Source organism: Oncorhynchus clarkii, chromosome 13 (assembly GCF_045791955.1).
Source record: "Oncorhynchus clarkii lewisi isolate Uvic-CL-2024 chromosome 13, UVic_Ocla_1.0, whole genome shotgun sequence".
In the NCBI taxonomy this organism is placed as follows: domain Eukaryota; kingdom Metazoa; phylum Chordata; class Actinopteri; order Salmoniformes; family Salmonidae; genus Oncorhynchus; species Oncorhynchus clarkii.
In genome coordinates this window covers 39,535,733-39,554,236 of record NC_092159.1, presented here as the reverse complement: position 1 = coordinate 39,554,236, position 18,504 = coordinate 39,535,733, and the positions used below count along the sequence as shown (strand labels likewise).

At 41.5% G+C, this 18,504-nt stretch overlaps 2 protein-coding genes across 2 annotated transcripts; one reads left to right on the top strand and one right to left on the bottom strand.

The window, feature by feature from the left end:
• Positions 1 to 1,555: 1,555 nt before the first annotated feature.
• LOC139364685 (coiled-coil domain-containing protein 43-like) lies at positions 1,556 to 6,554 on the top strand. Its single transcript, XM_071101633.1, has 5 exons — positions 1,556 to 2,098; positions 4,443 to 4,533; positions 4,675 to 4,819; positions 5,012 to 5,058; positions 5,500 to 6,554. Exons 1-5 carry the CDS (start codon positions 1,925 to 1,927, stop codon positions 5,685 to 5,687), a joined length of 645 nt encoding a protein of 214 aa, XP_070957734.1. The 5' UTR covers positions 1,556 to 1,924; the 3' UTR covers positions 5,688 to 6,554.
• LOC139423556 (meiosis-specific coiled-coil domain-containing protein MEIOC-like) lies at positions 6,541 to 17,061 on the bottom strand. The gene is made up of 8 exons (XM_071175148.1): positions 17,050 to 17,061; positions 15,328 to 15,447; positions 14,920 to 15,077; positions 12,894 to 12,998; positions 10,890 to 12,717; positions 10,567 to 10,701; positions 8,774 to 8,954; positions 6,541 to 7,954 (listed from the first exon to the last, which is right to left on the bottom strand). Exons 1-8 carry the CDS (start codon positions 17,059 to 17,061, stop codon positions 7,782 to 7,784), a joined length of 2,712 nt encoding a protein of 903 aa, XP_071031249.1. The 3' UTR covers positions 6,541 to 7,781.
• Positions 17,062 to 18,504: the final 1,443 nt, after the last annotated feature.

Genomic DNA, 18,504 nt, shown 5'->3' with positions numbered 1-18,504 from the left:
ATCGGTACATCTGAACATCACACCTGCGGGACAGGTACAGGATTGCAACAACAACTGCCCGGGTTACACCAGGAATGCACAATCCATCCATCAGTGCTCAGACTGTCCGCAATAGGCTGAGAGAGGCTGGACTGGGGGCTTGTAGGCCTGTTGTAAGGCAGGTCCTCACCAGACATTACCGGCAACAACGTTGCCTATGGGCACAAACCCACCGTCGCTGGACCAGACCGGACTGGCAAAAAGGGCTCTTCCCTGACGAGTCGTGGTTTTGTCGGATTCACGTTTATCGTCGAAGAAATGTGCATTACACCGAGGCCTGTACTCTGGAGAGGGATCGATATGGAGGTGGAGGGTCCATCATGGTCTGGGGCGGTGTGTCACAGCATCATTGGACTGAGCTTGTTGTCATTGCAGGCAATCTCAACGCTGTGCGTTATAAGGAAGACATCCTCCTCCCTCATGTGGTACTCTTCCTGCAGGCTCAACCTGACCTGACCCTCCAGCATGACAATGCCACCAGCCATACTGCTGGTTCCGTATGTGATTTCCTGCAAAACAGGAATGTCAGTGTTCTGCCATGGCCAGCGAAGAGTCCGGATCTCAATCCCATTGAGCACGTCTGGGACCTGTTGGATCGGAGGGTGAGGGCTAGGGCCATTCCCCCCAGAAATGTCCGGGAACTTGGAGGTGCCTAGGTGGAAGAGTGAGGTAACACCTCACAGCAAGAACTGGCTAATCTGGTGTAATCCATGAGGAGGAGCTGCACTGCAGTACTCAATGCAGCTGGTGGCCACACCAGATACTGACTGTTCCTTTTGATTTTGACCCCCCCAGGTGCAGTGAAATGCTTGTGTTTCTAGCTCACACTTAACCCTAATTGCTCCAAAGGTGATGTACAATGGTGACCCTGGCTGTGACCCCACTCCCTGCGGGTATCTCAGGGGGTGTTGGGATATGCAAAAAACACATTTTCATTACAGACTGTGTGTAACAGGACAAATATAAGCTCCCTTCAAATTATATATATATATATATATAGCAAATGCTTTAATCCAAAGTGGCAACAGTCAATGTATTTTGGTATGTGACCCCACAACACTAGTGTCACTAATGCCATGCTCTTATGAACTGAGCCACATACAGGACAGTACTCAATGCAGCTGGTGGCCACACAAGATACTGACTGTTACTTTTGAATTTGATCCCCTAGGAAACCCTCCTTAATGTACAATATTTACAGCTGGGAGGCGTTACTTGTCCCAGTATCAACAGAGAACAGTACTAGTTAGTGTGACTGGGAGCAGAAACTAGTGATCAGTAAACGTTGTCCAGATACATTTAAATGCACAACAATATTTCAGCATATCCAGGTGATGGTCAAGCATGTGAGATGGCCAAGCATGTGAGATAAGAGATTCTTTTTTTGAAAATATACATTTTTTTTAGGCTGTAAAACTGGAGAAAATATATACTTGACAGAAAAGTCAGACTATGTCCTATACTCCCACCCAGTGGTGAAAAGTAGAGAATCACATGTTTCCACGTCACCTGAGTCAGGGCGGGGGGCTCTCGAATCTCATAGAATACCATGATACAATCTCATAAACATTTTATTATAGGGGTGTGTTAACTACGTCCGATTGATTCACGGATATAATTTAAATGTATCAATTGGTCACATAATCTCACATGAAGATGTTTAAAGAATTCTAACGTCTACGAACGAATGTATAACATTTCAAATTGATTATGTAGTTGATTAATTACCCCTCCCTAAATGCAATAATGTAAATGATTAATTATTTACTGGCAATCGCTAAAACAATGTACCAGGCAGCAACCATATTCTGCTAAAGTTTTATCTAGCAGGCGATACACGCGGAGAGTTGTAGGGTGTGGATGTGGAAGACCCCGAACGGCCAAGATGGCGGCGTCCATGGCAGATGCCGGGGAGTTTGAGAAGTGGCTGGATGATCGACTAGACTCCTTAGAAGTGGACCAGGAGGTGTATGGAGCTTATATTTTAGGAATACTTCAAGAGGAGGAGAGTGACGAAGAGAAGGAGGACGCACTGCTAGGAATTCTATCTGCGTTTTTGGTAAATATAGCGGGCAGACATGCCATGCTTGCTCCGCGCTAAATTAGTCAATAGCTGGCTAACGTGCTCAATGGTTACAAGTGGGTGTTAACTACGCTAACTAATAACTGAGTGACTACAATCGATCTGTTCCCATATAACTAACTGGTAACAACGTTAGAGACATGTGCCAATCTACCATTAGCCATATTTGGAGATGGGGGGGGGGGGGTTAGGCGAATCAAACCTGAAGTTATCCACACCCTTTCTATTATTAGCCGGCTAGCCCGTTGTTGAGACTTCGGTGGAACTCTCCAGACAAACAGATGGTTCATGACATACAGCAGGGTGGCCAAGCCTCGAGAGCTACTAGGTACCGACCGTTTGCAGGATTTAGTTGTTTTCACTAATCAGCTGCTCGTCAGGTTCAGTTGAATCACGTTTGTTAGATCAGGGTTGGAGAAAGCCTACATGCTCCAAAAATTGGCAACATCTGAGATAGAACATTTATTCTAACTGATGATTCATTGACACCGGGTCCTTCCCATTTGTTCTCAAATGAGAAGGGGGTCGCTGCAGCTCAATATGGCGTGTGGAAAGAAGTAGTGGCCCTCTTTCAGCATTGGGGAACAATGAGTGCCACATCTATGTCTATGGGCACAAGCACTGTTCATGACACAACTGTTCACCCCTCCTTGTTGAGAGAGAATATGGAAGGTTGAATGTTTGAGAAATGTCTCAACATCCACAGTCTCAACGTCAACAGTGAAGAGGCGACTCCGGGTTCCTGGCCTTATAGGCAGAGTTGTAAAGAAAAAGCCATATCTCAGACTGGCTAATACAAATAAAAGGTTTGAGATGGGCAAAAGAACACAGACACTGGACATCCTGGAGTCGCGTCTTCACTGACGTTGAGACTGGCATTTTGCGGGGACTCTTTTTAATGAAGCTGCCAGTTGAGGACTTGTGAGGCGTCTGTTTCTCAAAATAGACACTAATGTACTCTTTTTCAGTTGTGCACCGGGGCCTCCCACTCCTCTTTCTATTCTGGTTAGAGCCAGTTTGTGTTGTTCTGTGAAGGGAGTAATACACAGCGTTATACGAGATCTTCAGTTTCTTGGCAATTTCTTGTATGGAATAGCCTTAACTTCTCAGAACAAGAATAGACTGACGAGTTTCAGAAGAAAGTTATTTGTTTCTGGCCATTTTGAGCCTGTAATCGAACCCACAAATGCTGATGCTGCTGATGCTCCAGATACTCAACTAGTCTAAAGAAGGCCACTTTTATTGCTTCTTTAATCAGAACAGTTTTCAGCTGTGCTAACATAATTGCAAAAGGGTTTCTATTTTAAAATTATCAACTTGGATTAGCTAACACAATGTGCTATTGGAACACAGGATTGGTGGTTGCTGATAATGGGTCCTATAAGAGCTCTTTGTCTCTTCCCACTAGCCGGGTTGTGGCAAACTCACCCTCATTATTATGTTTAGTGTGTGTGTGTTTGGGGGCGGGGGGGGGGGGGGGGGCTTACAATGATGGCAAAAAACATTTGAGAGTGCGCTGACCCTGATGCTAGAGGGGGTACGCAGCTGGAAGTTGAATGTTTGAAGGGGTACGGGACTATAAAACGTTTGGGAACCACTGGGCTAGTTGATCTGGACATTTCTGACAAGTTATAAATAGTTCTCTAACTGATGATGCACTACCCAATTTCAAAATTGCACCTTGTACAATCTACTATTACAACTTTCAAGAGTATGTTGAACGCCAGACTGCTGACCCCTCGCGCCCCGCATAGTTTGGGAACCACTGGGTTAGACCATTTGTTCCAATTCGGCCCGGGAGCCCATTCAATCTAGCCCGGTTGGAGTAAAAAAATATTTATTTACTTTGGGTTAAACACTCCTGTCCACTCTTGAATGTCTAAAACTAGAAATGATGTATAAATTATAATGGACATTTTCAAATAAATGCTATTTTTTGTATAGGCTGCTATTCTACTTGAAATAAAATCAGTGGAGGGAATGCTCATGTTAGCTACCACCGTTCACACAACCGTGATACACCTACCCAGTCGGAAGCACTTTAGGTCGGCAGGCTGGTCGATACAACACCTGTACACTGGTCACCGGCTTACCGACTCGTCGTGCAGCCCAATCAGCAACGCAAAATGGTCTTGAGTGGCAACATCTGCCCAATTAAATGATTCACTTTCCATACACTCACTCCTTTCAACACACCCACTCGTCCATACTAAAGTTGCCATATTGGGCTGCATCTAACCATACTTGTCTCAAGGTAGTGATGTTCAAATTCACTAACTAAATGCATCTCCATACTCCATACACTGTCTTCCATGCACAGGAGGATGAGAAACTTGAAGATGTCTGCAAAGAGATCATTAGTCAGTGGGCTGAGAGCTGTGCCCGGTCGGCAACCAAAAACAAGGAGGATGGTATGAACATAAATCAAAAGCTAGAAACTTAAAAGACAGAACATTGTTCTAGCTGTACTTTCAGACAAGGGCTAATAGCCGGAGCAGCCGTTGTATGAATTATGTGTTGAATTTCCTCTCTCTCTCTCTCTCTGTCTTTAGCTGAAGTACTGGCCATTGCCAATCTGATAGAGAAGCAGGCACAGATTGTGGTGAAACAGAAGGAAGTATCTCAGGAGTCCAGGAATAGGAAAGAAGCTAAAGAAGCAGTCCTGGCTCAATATGCCAATATCACCGATGATGAGGAATATCCTTGGCTCAATATATTTCAACTATTGTGTACCCCTACAGTTATGCTTTGCCCCTTGTTAAACCTATACAGCTCTAAAGGTCTAAAGTGTTTATTTCTGTAATGTATAATGCAATCACTCCCAAAATGTTCATTTTTATGTGACTGCAGTGAGGAGCACTATTTTTCAAGTTTCCTTGACATCAACACTGAAGCTGAAGAGGAGGAGCAGGCTTTCCCCCCCAGTGGTGATAAATGTATCCTGTCTACGCCTCTTATTGCTCCTCCGATAACTCCTATTGAGGAAAAATGTACTTACTGTGATATGTGGTTGTCCCACCTAGCTATCTTAAGATGAGTGCACTAACTGTCTCACTCTGGATAAGGGTGTCTGCTAAATGACTGAAATGGAATGCAAATGTATTGTTCACTGCATTAAGTAACATTTAACCAGTACTATATTTTTAAAAGACCACTTATGGCACCGTCACAGCTTCTTAACCCAGGTAATAGTACATTTTGGTCTGTATTTGTAAAGCGCCTCGGAATAAGAGTGCTGATCCCGGATCGGTGTTGCCTGTTAAATCTTGATTAAATGTATAGGGGAAACCTGATCCTAGATCAGCACTCCTACTATGATACGCTTTATGAATAGGGGTGCTGGTTTTGCTGTGAAACTCCTTTACTGGTCTCCTCAGCCCTGTTTAAGAACACCAACGTGGAGGAGGTTCTAAGCAGGAAGAAGCAGCAGAGGGACCAGGCTAAGGAAGATTCGCATAAGAAGAAAGAGACGGACAAGATGCAGCGCGAGAAGGATAAACTAGCGAGGCAGGACAGGAAGGACAAGGAGAAGAAACGCACACAGAAAGGGGAACGCAAAAGATGAGAAAAACAAATGACACTTTGGGACATTGTCACATGAAATGCTTTGTTACTGGACAAAAAAACTGAAATCAACATCTATTTTTACCTATCCCTTATTACCACCCATACGATTGTAACATGACGCTGTAACAACTTGTCTGGACATTAATTATTTTAACCAATTACCGTTTTAGTTTTCTATAGATTTCAATCATCAAGCTTTATCTAAAGCTGGGAAGCGGTCCATCTATCTACAATGTGTTCTTTCTCCTCAACTGTGATGAATAAAGTAAATCAGTGACTCTATGAAAAGCCAACTTTAATAGTCTATCTCTACTTGCTATGATCAACCTGCACAAGCGATGTTTCGGTATCATTGCTGTCCCTGCCTCCTTTTCAATATGCCTCTACTAATGGGGAGAGTGACGGAAAATGAATAGTCATTCAATAGATGTAGCATGCAAGCCTTCACTCTAAAACTGTTTGCCCCGTTTAAGTAATAATTTTCCAAGATAAATGTTTTTAAATGGCATTCAAATGTTCTGCAATTACTATAGGGGATATTGTAGTAAAAGGAATGGGAAGTGCCCTATGGGATCTTAACTCACTCAGATTGAGGAACTGCTAGTATGTGCCAATGTGTTGCAAATGCTTTTCCTCTTTGGAGACGGATTCACTCAAGGCTCACACTCAAATCATTGTCATATTAAATACATTCAGTTTGGCACCCCGGTCTTCATGTACTGTCTATGTACTCTCTTGTATGAGAATCGGAACAATGTGGAGGTTGATACTGTATACCTTGATTATATCATATACAATGTTTGCAGAATGGCAATGGGGTTCATTTTTAACATCTTTTTTGAATAAATAAATGCCATTTTAAAGAGCTTTATTGTTTTTTGAATGAATATAACAGAAACAATTATCGTGAAACATACAATTTCAAACAGGAACATTAAAAATACAGGGGTTTGAACACTGTCTTACGAGTGTGTATTATGTCATTGATAGTATGTGTCCATCAAACTTCAGTCTGATGTTTTTGAAATGAGCTGTAATGCAGCGTGATTAACATTCAGAGAACTCAATTCAAAATAAGAATAACATAAAGAGTTCATTAACATCAATGCATGAGCAGTCCAAATTCCTAACCTACTGAGAGTAGGTAGGTTACAATACACTGACTAGAGTATGTTGCATTTCAGGTAAACTGAGGAAGCACAAGGCTTCAAGTTGACGATTGATTGGTATGTTAACATGGAATATGACAGAAAATTGGTTCCCATTGCCATATCTACTCAATTTAGGAGGCAATGATCACTTATCCACAATTATTGGTTGTTAAGAAGCATATTAGAGAACTGAATGTCAAATCACATTTGAATAAATAAGTAAAAAAATCAGGAAAACATTCAAATGAATGCCATGTTTTAATAATTATAAATAGTGTCTTTAAATTATATTCGGGCTTTCCAAGATTCCCATTATTTTCGATGACCCTAATCACAAAATGTCATTTTTGAAGATAAATTATGCCTTAACACATTTCATATTATGAATTCCCCTACCCCAAGAGCAACTGTCAAACAAATTGTATTAACATTTGTGGCCACTAAGGTAAATTAAACTCATTTTCCTTGCAATGATTGCAAGGACCCTAGCTCTAAGGTAGGTGACAATACTGTTGAATGTAATACTGTACAGTTATCACCACCACGCAGATAAAAAATATCTGATCAGACTCTGCTCTCTCTCATGTTCCTAATAGAAGCTTGTTAACAGGGATTTACTGGGGCTGAAGGGATTATGGGGATTCTCAATTCAACAGCATAATAGAATTGTACTGCAATTTAAAATAAATGCACCCCCGGTTATCACATTACATTGTTCTGAACAACCTTCTTTAGGATAAATTTGAAATAAGACTGATAATCTCAGAAAATAATACATTTCCTCTACTTGCTCAAACTGAGGCTACATGCAAGAATTCCTTCTATTCTGTCTAATGTGATCAAAATTTAATCTGGCCTAATGCTCCTCACTGGTCTTGCTCTCAGCAACATCTATAGCATGAACGTGAGTGTCACGTGAACCATAGGGTGGCTCAGTGGCATCAGAACTGGATAAGTGTTCTCCCTGGGCTGGTCTCCTCAGAGGTGCTCTGCTCATCCAGCTTGTCCGTGTTGGACTTGGGTAGGGTCATCTGTAGGGCACACCACAGGGCAGTGCGGGACTTCCTTGTGGTCAAAGACAGATCCCTCAGTGCTGTAGCAAGTAGCAGTATATCTAGCAGGAATACAGGCAAAAAAATAAGACAGCAGTTGTGTAAAGTAATTCAGTAAAAATACTTTAAAGTACTACTTAAGTAGTTTTTGGGGGTATCTGTACATTACTATTTATATTTTTGACAACTTCTACTTTTACTTCACTACATTCCTAAAAAAAGTGTACTTTTTACTCCATACATTTTCCCTGACACCCAAAAGTACTTGTTACATTTTGAATGCTTAGCAGGACAGGAAAATGGTCTAATTCACACTTATCAAGAGAACATCCCTGGTCATCCCTACTGCCTCTGATCTGGAGGACTCACTAAACACATGCTTTGTTCCTAAATGATGTCTCAGTGTTGGAGCATGCCCCTGGCTATCTATTTAAATATAAGGAATTTGAAAGGATTTATACTTTTATACTTTTACTTTTGATACTTAAGTATATTTAAAACCAAATACTTTTAGACTTTTACTCAAGTAGTATTTTACTGGGTGACTTTCACTTTTACTTGAGTCATTTTCTATTAAGGTATCTTTACTTTTACTCAAGTATGACAATTGAGTACTTTTTCAACCACTGGTTTTTAGGCCTCATCATCAGAGCTGACAAATGCTGCTCATCCATAACACGGAAAGGCAAATGTAGAAGATAAGCTCTGTTATTTGCTCTTTCAAGGAAATAAAATATAAAAGGCTCTACAGAATAAAAAAATGGCAGCCATATTTCCAGAACAAATCTAAAACAACATTGGAAGACAAGCACAGACAAATGCTTGGGGATTCAGTTGTTCAGAACTAGCTGTGGCTCATTAATGACTTGGTGTTGAGTTACCTCTGTCCTCTCTGAAATGTGCGCTGGCCTGTCTCTGACAGTTTGAAGTGTTGACAAATTCCTCATTGCGTCTGGCCTGGGTAATGTAAATAGCCTCAAGGTGTCTGTCCAGCGCTGAACAAATATTGGCATGGAGGGGGAAGCTACGCAGACGCTCCATTTTACCCAGAAGGCTCACCACCTATGATATAAGAGGAAAATCAATTCCATCAATATTTCTTCCAATGTATTTTGAAACACTTGCAGAACTTGATGGGTGTTCATCTAGCCTACAGCAACTGGTATTCATGTATTGGTCTTAATCAACTCTTCTATCAACACTCATGCCAACTTTCATGGAATTAGCCATCATCTAATCCTAAAATTCCAAAGTTGACATTTAACCCCTAAAGTCGATTCACGCACCGTGCGTCAATCTAAGTAACATAATTAAAATAAAAATCCCCATTAAAATCTGTCAGTTTAACCTAGAGATATCTGCATTGGATGAGTCTCTATCCACCACATCTGCCAATGTCGCACTTCCACATCTGCGTTTGGGCTAGAAACTAATGCTGCCCCCAAGTGTCATGGGACTCGTCTGTAGGTAACTGGTAGTGTTTTTAAAAAGTTGATGGAAATATGAAGGTAGTTTTGTGCCTACCCAAAAAAGGGGTTGAATATGTGTAAAAAAATATATAGATATTTCCTGAGCTTTCTTGTATCTCCTAGATATAGGACAAACACTTCAAAACCTTTCTTATGATTTATTTTTGACTGTCTTTTTTGCCAATTACAGTGCATTCGGGAAGTATTCAGACCCCTTAACTTTTTCCACATTTTGTTACGCCTTATTCTAAAATGGATTAAATCGCTTTTTTCCCCCTTATCAATCTACACAATACTCCATAGTGACAAAGCATGAAATTGATTTTAGAAATGCTTACAAAAAAAAAAAAAAAAAGTTAAAATATAACATTTACATAAGTATTCAAACCCTTTACTCAGTCCTTGTTGAAGCACCTTTGGCAGTGATTACAGCCTTGTGTCTTCTTGGGTATGACGCTACAAGCTTGGCACACCTGTATTTGGGGAGTTCTTCTCTGCAGATCCACTCAAGCTCTGTCAGGTTGGATGGGGAGTGTTGCTGCACAGCTATTTTCAGGTCTCTCCAGAGATGTTCGATCGGGTTCAAGTCTGGGCTCTGGCTGTGCCACTCAAGGACATTCAGACTTCTCCCGAAGCCACTCCTGTGTTGTCTTGGCTGTGTGCTTAGGGTCGTTGTCCTGTTGGAAGGTGAACCTTCGCCCCAGTCTGAGGTCCTGAGCACTCTGGAGCAAGTTTTCATCAAGGATCTCTCTATTTTGGTACCCTTCCCCAGATCTGTGCCTCGACACAAGGGTCTGAATACTTATGTAAATAAGGTATTCAACTTTTTTTTTTTTTTATACATTTTCAAACATTTCCAAAAACCTGTTTCCTCTTTGTCATTATGGGGTATTGTGTATAGATTGATAAGGGACATTTTTCCCCAATCAATTTTAATAAGGCTGTAACGTAACAAAATGTGGAAAAAGTCAATGGATCTGAATACTTTCCGAATGACCTGTATGAATGTGTTATTCAATGTGTTTCTATAGTAGTAAAGACCAAATTAAATACTTTATCAAATCTTTCAAACTATATATTTTGATACATAAAGGGGTACTAAAATTCTAAATCAAATAGCTAAATTATCCTTCTTAGAACAATTCCATATGTCAGCTTAGAATCCCCCCCCCCAGCTTAGACTTATCAGAATGAATATTTCTCACCGTGGCTTGTTCTCGGATCTGGTCCACGATGAGACGGTCCACTCTGGAAGGGTTAGGTGGGATTTTGGGGAGGGCACTGCTGGTCACCACAGAAATCCGTTTTCCAGGATAACTCATGGTAAGGACGTCCTCTGTCTAAAACACATCATATAAAAAAACACTTAACTCCAACCAGTCGAACTATACATTTTAATCCTAGTTCGGGAGACATTCTTACCAAGTATTGTAATGCGGCATAATCAGATAAATAATAAGGATTTCAAGATGATCACAAGAAACAAAAAACATTCCCACTAAATGAACCACTCATTTTTATTGCTCGCCTTCTTCCTCTCCTTCTCCAGGACTCTCCACTGCTCATAGCACTCCTCCAGGTGGAAGTGGAGCTGGATCATGGGTCCTCCCTGGTTCCTTATTATCCTCGGGGAGCGGAGGCCTCCCATCATCCCTGGGTAGGGGTTCTCTCCGCTGGAGACCATCATGTCATTGAGGTAAGGGTTGAAAGCTGCAAACTCCCCGTCTGGCAGCAGGTCACACAGGTCCATGGGGGGGATGGAACCGCCGTAGGGGAAGGAGGATCTGGAGTTGAAGCTGGCAGAGTTCAGAGACATGTGGCAGGAGTTCTGTCTGGGGTCATTCACAGCCTGACACATGCAAGGCAGAAAGGCTGGGTCCTTTCCTGCGTTGACGGTGTCATTTCCTCCACCGAATCTCTGAGAGCCATACATGCTGCCGAGTAGGTCGAGGTAAGGGTTCTGCAGGAGCCCCTGCTTTTTGTCCCCGTCTCCTGTCATGTGAGTGCTGGTCTGGGGCCTTGTCTTCCCATCCAAGCGCTGAGTGGAGGAACAGCCATCAGCCACCAGTCCAGCCATGTGCATCCTGCTCTTGTCCAGCTGCATCTCAAAGTCACTGTCGCTGGCTCCCCTCCTCAGCCCGCCAATGCCCATCCCGTCCTGGTTCTGTCCTTCCCTGCTGCTGTGGAGGTTGGGCCCGTCCTCCTGACTGTAGTCCTGGATGCACGGTGGTGGTCCTCTCTGCATCTGGTGGGAGTGCTGAGGTACAAACTCAGGCACAGAGTGGGACAGCATCTTGGACGGCCCAGGTGATAAACAGTTTCCCCTTGGCTGCTGATGCTGCTGCTTGAGTTTGTTCTGCAACTGGTTCTGCTGGCTATAATGGTTAGAGTACTGGTTCAGACTCAGGCCCGTAGAGAGGGGGTTGCTTCCTTTCTGGACAGCCATCTTGTTTTGGTGAGAAATTGTAGGATTAAAAGACGCTGAGAATGATTTTGGTTGTTGGAAATACTCAACGTGTTGTGGACCAAATCCAGATAAGTCTTTGGAATCAAAGTCACTCTGTAGCGGCTGTTTGCTCTTCATTCCTCCATCAGTGTCCCTCTGCATGGCTCCATACTCCCCTCCTAGTTCCTTCATAAACTGCATGGCTTGAGTGCTTTGCCCAGGCATCCTGGTGTTGGAGAAGTTCCTCTGTTCGGCCATGATGTTGTCATACTGCATCTGCACACTCTGCCGTTTCTGGGGCTCCCTACCACATGCGTTGTCCTGCTCACCCACCATCAGGGCCTGGATGTTGCTGGCCAGCTTGTTGACCTCTTGCATGGTGTACTGCTTGGTCCTTCTTGGCTTGGCGCTGATCTGGCCTAGGAACTCTCCATAGTAGTGGTCAAAGCACTGGCTGTTTATCTTGCTCTGGGGGCAGAAGGAGGGTGCAAAGGCATCCATGTGGTCAGAAAGAGTGTTCCCAGACCCACAGAACCCTCCAACCTTCTCAGCTGTGTTGTACTCGTGTTTACTCGGCCTCGTGTTTGAACGGTAGGCGTTCCCCACGTTGGGCAGTGGTAGCCCCGGCGGCTTCGGCAGGTCTTGGGTCTGTAGAGAGTATCTAGTGTCCATATCTCCATTGCAGGAAGAGAGGAGCCACTGCTGGTCACTGGTATCAAAGCCGTTGAAACGCTGGTAGAACTCTTCGGAACCTCGGTTCATTGGCTGCCCTTGTGCTTTACTGAAAGACTCAGGGTAAACATGGTTCGGCAGAAAGTTGGACTGCACTTTGGACTCTGACTGGAAGTACTGCTGGCAATTGTCGCTCATTGACTTGGGAGACCAGACAGATTTCAGTTGGGATAATGTCCTAAAAGGAGAGTTGAGAAGTTAAATAAAGTTTTTTAAATACAATTGAAAGTCTCAAAGTCATTACTGGCAAACGTTGCGGTTTCCATTTCCAATTCCCATGAATTTGCCTCCCAATACAATGAAATGAACTCATATCACTGAAGACAAACAATACCCTCCTAATGAATAACTTACTCTTCAGTATAGTAACTGTCCATTTGATCAGCCTCCTCCAAGATATTTGACACCAGCCCATAGAGATCAGCTTCACTTCCACAGTCATTTCCATCTGGGAGATTCCTTGGAGATTTAAAACATAAGCATTTGAAAAGACGTGAAAGAGAAGACCATTTACATTTCAAATGGAGTGGGACATACAGTATAAAGTCCAGTGGTTATTAGAAGTTCAACTGAATTTCAAATGGACGGTGTGTTCATGAACACCTTGTGTCTTCAAATCACCTCTACCATTTCAGTACAATTAATTAGAATAAACAAAAATGCAACGTGCAACAATTTCAAAGATTTTACTGAGCTACAGTTCATATAAGGAAATCAGTCCACTTTTATAAATTCCTTAGGCCCTAATCTATGGATTTCACATGACTGGGAATACAGATATGCATCTGTTGGTCACAGATACTGTACCATAAAAAAAGTAGGGTAGTGGATCAGAAAACCAGGCTGTATCTGGTGTGACCACCATTTGCCTCATGCAGCGCGACACATCTCCTTCACATAGAGTTGATCAGGCTGTTGATTGTGACCTGGGGAATGTTGTGACCTGTGGAATGTTACTCTTCAATGGATCCAGAGAATCCCAAACATGCTCAATGGGTGACATGTCTGGTGAGTATGCAGGCCATGGAAGAGCTGGGACATTTTCAACTTCCTGGAATTGTGTACAGATCCTTGCAATATGGGGCCGTGCATTATCACGCTGAAACCTGAGGTGATGGCGTCGAATGAATGGCACAAAAAAGGATTTCGTCACGGTATCTCTTTGCATTCCAATTGCCATTGATAAAATACAATTGTGTTTTGTTGTCTGTAGCTTATGCCTGCCCATACCATAACCCAGTGTTGTAAAGTCCTTAAGTAAAAATACTTTAAAGTACTACTTAAGTCATTTTTTGGGGTATCTGTACTTTAATGTTAATATTTTTGACTACTTTTACTTTTACTTCAATACATTTCTAAAGAAAATGATGTACTTTTAACTTTCCCTGACACCCAATAGTACTTACATTTTGAATGCTTCGCAGGACAGAACATGGTCAAATTCACACACTTATCAAGAGGACATCCCTGGTCATCTCTACTACCTCTGATCTGGCGGACTCACTAAACACAAATACTTTGTTTGTAAATGATGTCAGAGTGTTGGAGTGCGCTCCTGGCTATCTGTAAATAAATAAAAAACATGACAATTGTGCCTACTGGTTTGCTTAATATAAGTAATTAGAAAAGATTCATACTTCTACTTTTGATACTTAAATACATTTACTTTTGATACTTAAGTATACTTACAACCAAATACTTTTAGACTTTTACTCAAGTAGTATTTTACTGGGTGACTTTCAATTTTACTTGAGTCATTTTCTATTAAGGTATCTTTACTTTTACTAAAGTATGACAATTGGGTACTTTTTCCACCACTGCCATAACCCCATCGCCACCATGGGGCACTCTGTTCACAACATTGACATCAGCAAACCGCTCGCCCACACGACGCCATACCCGTGGTCTGCGGTTGTGAGGCCAGTTGGAGTTACTGCCAAATTCTCTAAAACGACAAAGTATGGTACAGAAATTAACATTAAATTCTCTGGCAACAGCTCGGGTGGACATTCCTGCAGTCAGCACACTAATTGCATGCTCCCTCAAAACTTGAGACACCTGTGGCATTGTGTTTCTCCTGGCAAAGGAGAAATGCTCACTAAAAGGGATATAAACAAATTTGAGGCCGAAATTTGAGAGACATAAGCTTTTTGTGCATATGGACAATTTCTGGGGTCTTTTATTTCAGCTGATGAAACATGGAACCAACACTTTACATGTTGCGTTTATATTTTTGTTCAGTATAAATTAAGACTTGGTCTTCCTTTTCCCAATACATTCTTCAGACTGTCAATGATAAATACTGGTATGACAAAACACAGTATGGACCAGGTCAGTATACAATTCTGAGAGTTGCATTAGAAATAGTTAGTTTAGTTACCTGCTTTTAACATTGTTCTGGGTGCAATTAATGAGTTGGTATGGATCATCCTGTGCAGACCAGGGTGTGTAGGACATGGGAGGTTCTTCTGACAGTGAGAAATTGGGTAATGGGATGTAAGGCTGCAATAGCCTTTCGATGTCCGCAGTTCCACAGGTCTGCGAGACAATAAAAAAGGAAATTCATGAACCCTAGTGAAAACCTCAGCCAGTCACTGGTGAGAGATGAGAGATAGCATTCTGATTCCGTTTTGCCTACAATAGACAATTCATACCTAAGACTTACAAAACACTAGCTACTTATTATAAACCATTAATAAACACACCACTTTAATTATTTATCATCTATAGCGTACATTGTAATGAACTGCTATCTAGAAAAGTAAAACACTTATTTTGAATGTCTCACCTGATGCTTATTTGAGGAAAAGAATGAGTCTGAACCTGATGATGCACTCTGGAATCGATCAAACGCCATTCTCACTCCTCTTGAACTTGCACTTATTCTATTATTCACTGCATTATTAAACTAAACATTACAAATATATTCATATTCATATTCATATTCATATTCATTCAACAGAACAATACAGTTTCATTGACTAGCTATCTTGATTATTAGATATACAACTAGCAGGGTAATAACATATTGTTTTGCACATGGCTACCTCCGCCCAAGTCAAATTGTAATTAAATGTACGTTAACTAGCAACAGTAGCGAACGTTAACTAGCTAAGTTAGTTACAAAGATAGAAAGAAGGATGCTCAGCAGGTGTCTAGCTAGCTAAGCTAGCTAAACCCGAAACATCCAAAACAAACAACTTTTATGAGTTCAATCGACAACCTATTCTGAATGACACAGTAATAACAGACAGTTTCACTTTTGTCCTAAGTTAGCGTTTGTGTCCCTTGTCTCCCTCAGTCACACAGTTTATGTCTAACTTAACTAAATGTAGCTAGTCAACTGGGCTAGCTAGCTAGCTTACCTCCACAAATTCACTTGTAAACAACGTTTCTGTAGGAAATTTCCCCAGGTGAAATGTTCACGATTTAAAAATCGAACTTTTCAAAAAAAAAAAAAGAATTAAATCAAACAGACTTTAAACAATGACAGGGGAAATCACTAGTACACTGCGGCTAGCTACAGAAGTATTGATCTCGAGCTTGCCAGTTTCTCTTCTCGCTTTTGTAAAGTAGCGTCACGAGCAAGACCTTCAGCGGACATCTCACTCAAGACCTTCAGCAGACATCTCACTCAAGACTTTCAGCGGACATCTCACTCAAGACCTTCAGCGGACATCTCACTCAAGACCGTCAGCGGACATCTCACTCAAGATCTTCAGCGGACATCTCACTCAAGACCTTCAGCGGACATCTCACTCAAGACCTTCAGCGGACATCTCACTCAAGACCTTCAGCGGACACCTCACTCAAGATTCTTCACAACAACCCTCCGCGAATAACATGCTCTTATTTTATCACTGACTGTCTCAAAGGTGATGATTGGTCCATAAGAAGCTTTTTCACGCAATGGGTTCCAATAGGGATTGTACACATAAAGGGCATAGCAACCAATAATTTTCATAAAATTAAAATATGGGGGAATCCTATTTTACTATCAATGAGGGACTATATCATAAGGCTTTTTCATGCATAGTGAAGGATTTTTGTTAAACATGTATTGCTCTTCTTGAATCATTTTCGTGGAACTTTTTTTTAAATAAGTAAACGTGTGGTCGGCTACATCATAGTAAAGTATACAATCCTGTGTTACATTAAATACTAATAACTAAGTCATAGCAAAAATAGTGCTTAGTCATGTCCAGCGCCTCAATTTATTCAACCAAATATGAATAAACTTCCCTTGTACAAGTCGTTGGAGACTGGATGAAATACCACAGAGTCCCATCACAGCAGCAAGATTTGTGACCTGTTGCCAGGAACAAACACCATTGTAAATACAACCCATATTTATGCTTATTTATGTTCCCTTTTGTACTTTAACCATTTCTACATCGTTACAACATAATATGACATTTGTAATGTCTTTATTCTTTTGGAACTTCTGTGAGTGGAATGTTTACTGTTCATATTGATTGTTTATTTCACTTTTGTATATTATCTACCTCACTTGCTTTGGCATGTTTCCCATGCCAATAAAGCTTCTTGAATTGAATTGACTGGACATTTTTGGTTACAAGTGTTGCAAATGCATTGTCCTACAATACCCACAAGATGTCGCTATGTCTATAGTTTTTTTTGCGTTGGCCAGATAGATAGATAGATAGATAGATAGATAGATAGATAGATAGATAGATAGATAGATAGATAGATAGATAGATAGATAGATAGATAGATAGATAGATAGATAGATAGAGAGAGAGAGAGAGAGAGAGAGAGAGAGAGAGAGAGAGAGAGAGAGAGAGAGAGAGAGAGAGAGAGAGACCACCTAAAAGGAAGTGATTCCCAAACCTTCCACAACAAAGCCATCACCTACAGAGAGATGAACCTGGAGAAGAGTCCCCTAAGCAAGCTGGTCCTGGGGCTCTGTTCACAAACACAAACACAAACACACCCTACAGAGCCCCAGGACAAAAGCACAATTAGACCCAACCAAATCATGAAAAAACAAAAAGATAATTACTTGACACATTGGAAAGAATTAACAAAAAAACAGAGCAAACTAGAATGCTATTTGGCCCTACACAGAGAGTACACAGCGGCAGAATACCTGACCACTGTGACTGACCCAAAATTAAGGAAAGCTTTGACTATGTACAGACTCAGTGAGCATAGCCTTGCTATTGAGAAAGGCCGCCGTAGGCAGACATGGCTCTCAAGAGAAGACAGGCTATGTGCTCACTGCCTACAAAATGAGGTGGAAACTGAGCTGCACTTCCTAACCTCCTGCCCAATGTATGACCATATTAGAGAGACATATTTCCCTCAGATTACACAGATCCACAAAGAATTCGAAAACAAATCCAATTTTGAAAAACTCCCATATCTACTGGGTGAAATTCCACAGTGTGCCATCACAGCAGCAAGATTTGTGACCTGTTGCCACGAGAAAAGGGCAACCAGTGAAGAACACACACCATTCTAAATGCAACCCATATTTATGCTTATTTATTTTATCTTGTGTCCTTTACCATATGTACATTGTTAAAACACTGTATATACAGTGCCTTGCGAAAGTATTCGGCCCCCTTGAACTTTGCGACCTTTTGCCACATTTCAGGCTTCAAACATAAAGATATAAAACTGTATTTTTTTGTGAAGAATCAACAACAAGTGGGACACAATCATGAAGTGGAACGACATTTATTGGATATTTCAAACTTTTTTAACAAATCAAAAACTGAAAAATTGGGCGTGCAAAATTATTCAGCCCCCTTAAGTTAATACTTTGTAGCGCCACCTTTTGCTGCGATTACAGCTGTAAGTCGCTTGGGGTATGTCTCTATCAGTTTTGCACATCGAGAGACTGAATTTTTTTCCCATTCCTCCTTGCAAAACAGCTCGAGCTCAGTGAGGTTGGATGGAGAGCATTTGTGAACAGCAGTTTTCAGTTCTTTCCACAGAT

What these genes read in the sequence shown, in the direction of transcription:
- LOC139423556 (XM_071175148.1), bottom strand. An exon ending in TTTCCTCAAATAAGCATCAG is followed by an intron (nt 15,078 to 15,327) that starts GTGAGACATTCA and finishes ATTGTCTCGCAG; the next exon opens with ACCTGTGGAACTGCGGACAT. An exon ending in CAGAACAATGTTAAAAGCAG is followed by an intron (nt 12,999 to 14,919) that starts GTAACTAAACTA and finishes TAAATCTCCAAG; the next exon opens with GAATCTCCCAGATGGAAATG.
- LOC139364685 (XM_071101633.1), top strand. Translation starts at nt 1,925, where the DNA reads ATGGCGGCGTCCATGGCAGATGCCGGGGAGTTTGAGAAGTGGCTGGAT. An exon ending in AATATCACCGATGATGAGGA is followed by an intron (nt 4,820 to 5,011) that starts ATATCCTTGGCT and finishes TGACATCAACAC; the next exon opens with TGAAGCTGAAGAGGAGGAGC. An exon ending in CCCCCCCAGTGGTGATAAAT is followed by an intron (nt 5,059 to 5,499) that starts GTATCCTGTCTA and finishes TGGTCTCCTCAG; the next exon opens with CCCTGTTTAAGAACACCAAC.